This window comes from Lotus japonicus, chromosome 6 (assembly GCF_012489685.1).
Source record: "Lotus japonicus ecotype B-129 chromosome 6, LjGifu_v1.2".
In the NCBI taxonomy this organism is placed as follows: Eukaryota; Viridiplantae; Streptophyta; class Magnoliopsida; order Fabales; family Fabaceae; genus Lotus; species Lotus japonicus.
Window position 1 is genome coordinate 37,347,041 of NC_080046.1, and position 7,315 is coordinate 37,354,355.

The window sequence follows — 7,315 nt, forward strand, 5'->3', positions numbered from 1 at the left end:
GAAGATTTCAGTAACACAATGACTTTCCTTGGCTGCCCTCTTACCGTATAATGCCAAACTTTGAGCATAACATTCTCTTGCCGCCTCTTGATCCACCCTCAAAATTCCAACCTTGCCATTGCAAGCTGGGTATTTCACTGTTACGTGAGCAGTCGAGATTATTGCACATACTTTGTTTAGAGTATCCTTCCCAATAAGCACATTATATGTTGCCTTGCATGGGAGGACTAAATACTTCACTTGAAATTTCTTCACAAACTCCCCCGCACCAAAGGCTGTCGCTAACTCCATGTATCCTCATACCTTAGCCCGGTCGCCCATAAATCCAACCAGGCACACCATATATATGTCCGCAAAACTTCCTTGGTCCAAAAAGACCTTCTTAGTGACATAATTGTTTACCCGCAAAGTCACCACCACTAGATCATTATCATGTGGGGTAACATGATCAAAGTCCCTAGGTGTGAAAGTGATAGTAGTATGATTCAACCAACACTCCCCTTCATAAGCTTTATGCACGGAATTCACAGCCTCTACATATCTTTTCCGTCCTTTGCTAGATAAACGCCCACCGCCGAATCCTTCTGCGATTGATGAGCATGATCCAGCAAGTATACCCAAATCCTCAACTATCTCCTTGCCTTTCGAGGCCCCGCACCCAGTGGCCTTGGTTACCTCGGCCTGCGTGTGTTCATTGGATACAAAGTTTGCTAAATGCCCGACTTTAATCAACCGTTCGATCTCTTTGCGCAAGGTCCAACAATTATCTGTTGTGTGTCCCATAGCTTTATGAAAGTCACACCACTTGGTTGTATCCACGTTCGCTGGGGGTCGCCTGGGTGGTCGTGGGTACTGGACTACATTTGTTTGCCCTACTACTCGCAAGACTGTGCTGAGATGGGCGTTCAATTTTGTTTGCTGCCCTTGTATGGGCGTGTTTCCTCCTTGTGTCGCCTGATTTGTTGGGGTAGTTTGACCATTTCTATGACAAGTGTTACTCTGTAGTCCTTGCCTGCCCGACTGGTAGGGCGCTAGTCTAGGTTGACGTGGCGTTTGAGCTGACCGTTGATCTTTTGAGCCACACCCTCTTTCTATCGTTGACTCAAATTGGTTACGCCAGTTATCTCTATCCTTTTTTGTTTGTTTGTCTTGTTCTACCAAGATGAATTGCTGTACTCTGGCGCGTAAATCCATCATGTCCTTGGCGGGCCTTCTGTTTAAGTCTTTGTTTAGTGAGCCACACCTGAGCCCGTTTTTGAAGGCCGCCACTCACACCTCCGAACTGGCGTCCTCCAACTGGACTGAAACTCTGCTTAATCGAGCCATGTAAGTTTTAATGCGTTCACCCACCTGCTGACGTATGTTAAACAGGTCAGCTGGGGTCGCCTTTTGAGTTTGATTGGCTGAAAATTGGGTTAGGAACTTTGTTGACAAATCTGTGAAATTTGAAATAGAATACGAGGGCTACTTGATAAACCATGTCATCGCCACTCCCTTAAACGTGGAAGGCAATAACCTGCATTTTGAAGGTATGAAAAACGATAGAAAAGGGGGTTTGGATAGCATTTTCAGATAAACTTTTCCCACTTGAGATTTTAACAAATCTCTCAAACAAAGAATGCAAAGTGCTAAGATAAGAGTTGAGGAAAGCACACAAGGATTTTATCCTGGTTCACTTGATAAATCCCTCAAGCTAATCCAGTCCACCGGTTAAGGTGATTTCTTCCTTCTTAGAATGAAGGCAATCCATTATTCAGAGTTTGTTACAACTGCACTAGCAACCTGCTCAGTGACTAACAATACAATGAACTAGTAAACACTAAGATTCACTCTCTTAGTCTTCTCAAGGATCTAACCAACCTTGGTCCCTTAAGGAAAAACAAACTAACTGTTTGAATGTTTGGGTTTACAATGAAATGCTTCTCAGAAAGCTAAGGTAAACACAATAAGATCGGTTTGAAGAAAGATCGCTAAGAGAATAAAAATATTGCTTGAGCTTGAACAAAGTTTCTTAGGCGGCATCTTTCATCTTCAGCCTCTTTATATACTCTAAGGATTAAGGTTGTACCCGTTGCATGGATTGCTACCGTTGGAGGGCAAATCTGTAACTTCCAGATTCTGCTGTGGCTGAATATCTTAGGTAAGGTCGTCAGGATAGTACAATTGCTTTTGTACTTGGACAGCGACGTGACCTTTATTGTAACACCCCGATTTCGGTGGCGTCACTTTAGTAACCAAAAGTAAACTTAATGCGGAAAAACGTGAATATTTTTTTTTTTCGATAATAACTAAGACAAGACTGAAATAGATAAAACCCAAATGCGAAACGCAATAAAACTAATATACAAAATATATAACAGCCCCCGCTGTAAGTAGCAACCTCGTCACGAGTGAACCTCCAGTGACGGGTAATAGAAGAGTAGCGCCCGTAGGCAAAAGTACAAACCAAAAGAAAAGGTTAAGTGTCCGCAACACTATCCCTCAAAACTGAGAATAAGCTGGCCCATCGGCCTGAAACAAGACCTCCTAAGTCCAACCAACTCTCTGTGATTCTCGTAAAGAACCACACGAAAGCTATAGGTGGGAAACTACCCTGTCCCAAAAGAAACAAATGATGTTCAGAGCTAAGACTCTACTCCTACACTAATCCCATCTCGAGGAGCTCACACCAGCACTAAGACCTACATGCTAGCGTGGTCGTCGCCCAAATCTGAATTCAGAACGACCTAGTCTAAGTACACCATCCGTCCTCCTCTCACTACCGCGATACGCTCCAGTTTCTGCATCTCAACCCTAGTTCCTCCCGAAGGATGAACCATCATGGATCAGCCCGCCAAAGACATCTGACAAAGGGCGTTTGTTCGCCAAAGCACACACAGAAGACGCGAGGGTCAACTCCAAAGAATTATGTAAATAATAGCACCAATAAATATAAATGAGATAATAGCCACTTAGGCTTATAACTAGGGATAACATCCTAGGGTTGCATACTTCCACAAAGAATATAACGACTGTAAATCACAGTTAACATGCATCAAGTAGAACTACAAGTATCAAACACACTCATCATGTAGTCAGATCAGCATAAAACCCGAATAACGTCACTCTGCTTGGCGACGGAACAAACCGACAACGTCACTCTGCTTGGCGACGGAACAAAACCACAACGTCACTCTGCTTGGCGACGGAACAAAACCACAACGTCACTCTGCTTGGCGACGGGACAAAACCACAACGTCACTCTGCTTGGCGACGGGACAAACCAAAGGTATTGCCACTTATAGGCTGGGCACCTCGAGACGGTCGTAACACTAGCCTCGTGTTTAACCATTTCTGCTCGGGCGTCACTTATCGCCTTTGGCTATAGTCAAGACGGTACAAACTCTACATGGTCTGACCATTTCTGCTTGCTATGCCGAACATCAACAGGCACGATACAACTCTACATGGATGATCGTTACCTCCTGTTGTGCCAGGTATAGTCAGGACCGATCCAACTCTTCATGGCTGATCGTTACTTCCTGCTATACCGAAGTACTCTGCTTGGCACTTCATAACAACACATAGCTGCTCCAACAGCACAAGAGTATCAAATACTCGGGAACTATCAATTCCCCGGACTTATCCCCAGGATAGCCCAACAACATAGCTGCTCCCACAGCACAACAACAAACGCTGCTCCAACAGCCCGACATCAAACGCTGCTCCAACAGCACAACAACGACATACTCAACACTTGGATCTGACGACACTTCTCGTTTTCCAAAACTATGATTTTCATCCAAAGCCTCCTTTCGAGATTATTACCCTTACTTAAAGATTTAGAGGTTGTTTAATGTCTTATGAATTTTCTTTTCAAAATAATATCCTTTTTAGTCTTATCGCAATTCCTATAAGTTCTCGGGGATCTTCGAATCCCCAAATGACTCCAGAGAATGTCTCGATCCATAAACCCTATACAAGGCCCGAACCTCGTTCGTCCTATCAAACTTTCTCAAAACTCTCAAAATAAAATCGGCATGACCTGCCCGCTATTCTCACCGTTCAGAATCTCAGATTTCCAGTGTAAAGCATATTTAAATCATCACAATCAACAACATGTCATATATCAAGAAATCTCAACATTAACACTTAGCACTTAGCATATAAAGCATGCACCACACATCCTAGATTACCCACATAGCACATAGCATGTAAGTCAATCTTCAAAAACATTCAGTAGATGAATCATCTACATTGTCAGCCGAAGCCTCAGAAAACATTTTCAATCACACACAATCTCAGTGCATAAACAGTAAACAATGTCGAAATATCGACCCTAAGCATTAACTAGAGATTCAGTGAGAAGCCCTCACCTGTAGGTTCTCCAGAATAATCAACTAGTGCTTCCTCGCACTCAAAGTGTTGTTCCTCAGGAAATTCCTCAAAAGTTCCTTTAAAACAAAATCACAGAAATACTATCAGAATCTATCGGAAACTAAGCTATCGATACTTACTAAGGTTACTCGAAGTAATCTATACTCTAAGGTACGATAATCTAGCGCGAAAGACAAGTTTTCGGAAAAAGGAAATTTCTTCCTCCCCCTTAATAGGGCTCGGCCACTTTGGCTAATTATGGGGCTCGATTTTTCTTCGATCAAACTTGGTTCCTATGCTTTCATAAGCCGTAACTAAGGGTATTCTGAACTCGGAAAAATTATCGGATCGAAAACTGTCGCAGGGGTATTTTGGTCATGATTTTTAACTTAGGATTTTCAAAACTGAAATCCCAAAAATAAAATTTTGCAGGGACGTCACCAACGACGTTTATGACAACTAATCCTACTAGCACTAAGCTAAGGTGATAGTTTTCAGCCTAAAGGTTGAAGCTTTACTCCAAAAACTCCAAAATGGGTATTTTAGGCTAAAATCGATTCCGGCGGAATTCCGGCGACATAACGGAAAATCTAATCCGGCAGAAGTGATCTTGGGCACATATAGAAGAGGTTTAGAATCAGAAATGAAAGATTCAGGATAGTTTTGCAAAAACCCATAAACTATCCACTCAGAAAACTCTACAGAAAAGCTATGGAAAAAGCGATCAGAGGTAAGGATTAGCGACTATACCTCGAAACCTTGAAGCAGCAACTGATTAATCAACGATCAAGCAAGAAATGAAGAAAATCTCTCCTCCTCCTCTCCTATGCAAACTCGCGGCCTCCTTGGGAAGAAATGGTGGAGTTTTGTGATTTCTTCTCACTTGCTTGCTATATATAGAAAATGGTAATTCGCGGGAAAATGAAAGTTTCGCGAATCTGATTTTTCCGGCATCATTCTCCATGAATTCTAAGATAGGTTTTGGCAAAGGAATTCCTAAGCTAAGAAGATGTCTCCTTGTATTTTTGGCAACTAATGCAAAGTCGGTGCAAAGTCGGTGTAAAACTATTTTACCCGATAAGTTGCTTTTTGCATCGAATGTCGGAATGGAAAACTTCCTTCTGAAGAAAGATTGAAATCATCAAGAGAAATGGGTGTACGCGTGTAGAATATCCATTTGAAGCTCTGAATAGATAAAGTCTTCATTGTCGAGAAATTCTAGGGTTTTGAAATACCAGGGATTCGGTTTCGGCAAACTTCCGATGATTGGAATCGGACGTTCGTAGATCCTAGAGTTTCGCCTCGAAACGATTGTGATATATGGAAAAAGAGAAGTTCTAACATTTCTCTGAAGATTTTTGGAATTAACTTCCGTCGTGCCTAAAAGTGAAAATCAGCTATATACTAGGGTTTCTGACCTAGGTTTAAGCGTATAACGATCGTGCTATAACTTAAATCGACTTCGATACAATCCTTAGACTTTTCCTGAACTTTCTCCTTCATACATTTATTTCATTTACTAAACTCTTGTTCAGGTTTCCCTTCGCCATGCATCAAACCTACTGGTGAATAAGAATTTATTCACTTGGTATAAACTGAAAAACTTGGGCCTTACATTTATCCTAGTTGACTTCTGATCAGAGCGATGCTTCATGTCGGAACTTGTGAAGCTTGGTGATCAGAGTCAGAGGGAAGCTTGGATCCTTTGACCTTCATAACTTCTGCTTCTGTACCTCAGTATAAAGTACTTGGTCTTCAGAGCCAGCTTACTCTTGGACTTCAGAGTCTTCACTTCTCAGCTTCTGGACCTTCAGAACTTTTGATCCTTCAGAGCCTCTGGACCTTCAGAGCTTCTAGACCTTCAGAACTTCTGGTCTTCAGAACTTCAAGTGATTTGAATCCATATCAGAGCTTGTAAACTTCTGAAGCATATACTACTGTTCAAAAGAACATAGTGAGTGCGAAAGCGTTGTACAGGTTACTCTTTGGGCATAGTGCTTCTGATAAGTGTGAGTATTGACCAGAGTCAGAGCCTGTCACATAAACACTCAGAAAACAACGTTAGAGTACCATAATTGTTCATACACAATAGTTAACATGTAATCATCAAAACATAGAGTTGTACTACATGATCAAATCTTGATCTTTCACATTTTACCGCATCATTCGCCCCGTCAATGACCATCTTAGTATTGAAATACCGCAAATGGTCTATCGGGTCGGCTTCGCCCGCATACATGTCTAGTGTCTAGTGCCTAGTTTGGAATCTCCACTGCAGCCACAATGGGCGCAAAAGGTTGAAAGTCTACCACATCCTCTGCATCCACACGTTGGTCGCGCCTTAGGTCCCTCATTTGGTTAAGATATTCAACCTGAGCCTACAAATGCTCATTTTGGCGTTGCACCGCCTGAATGGTGTCCAACACCTGCCTGAGTTCTGTATAGGGTGTTCCTAATGCTTGACCCTGCGCCTGAACGGGTGTTTATACTTGTTGATCACCCAAGTAATCGTTATCCGGAGTAGGAAGCTTCGTTTTAAGGCCCAAGTCTGACCTTGCCACCAAACCCGCTGGCTGCACCGGGTTCTCAGGCTCCGCCACCGATGCTTCATCGAAGGAAGCCTCCTGCTCCCCTTCTGGTTCAAGCTGGATCGCTTGAGCATGACTCTTACCTCCACTATGACGTCCACCACCACAACGGCGTGGTGCACGTCTGGCACATGAACACGTCTCCATGAAACTGAATCTGCCTCTATCACGTTAGTGGAAGAAAAACCGCTGAGTTAGAGCCACAGACGGCGCCAATGTTCTGGTCTAAGGTTAATAAATGGATATCAAGCATCCTAATAAAACCCTAGCAGAGCTAAGAGAATATGAATGATGTAAGAATAAGGGAATAATCTCATTAATTATCAAAAAGGTGTCTGGTACAAGGTGAGGACTCCCCTTTTATAGTAGGA

The 7,315-nt window shown here is 42.7% G+C and overlaps 1 protein-coding gene across 1 annotated transcript; it reads right to left on the minus strand.

Moving 5' to 3' along the window:
- Window positions 1–297: 297 nt before the first annotated feature.
- Window positions 298–783, minus strand: LOC130725257 (uncharacterized). The gene has a single exon (XM_057576504.1). It carries the CDS (start codon window positions 781–783, stop codon window positions 298–300), a length of 486 nt encoding a protein of 161 aa, XP_057432487.1.
- Window positions 784–7,315: the final 6,532 nt, after the last annotated feature.

Excerpts from the sequence above, each read along its gene's own strand:
- LOC130725257 (XM_057576504.1), bottom strand. The coding sequence starts at position 783 with ATGGGACACACAACAGATAATTGTTGGACCTTGCGCAAAGAGATCGAA.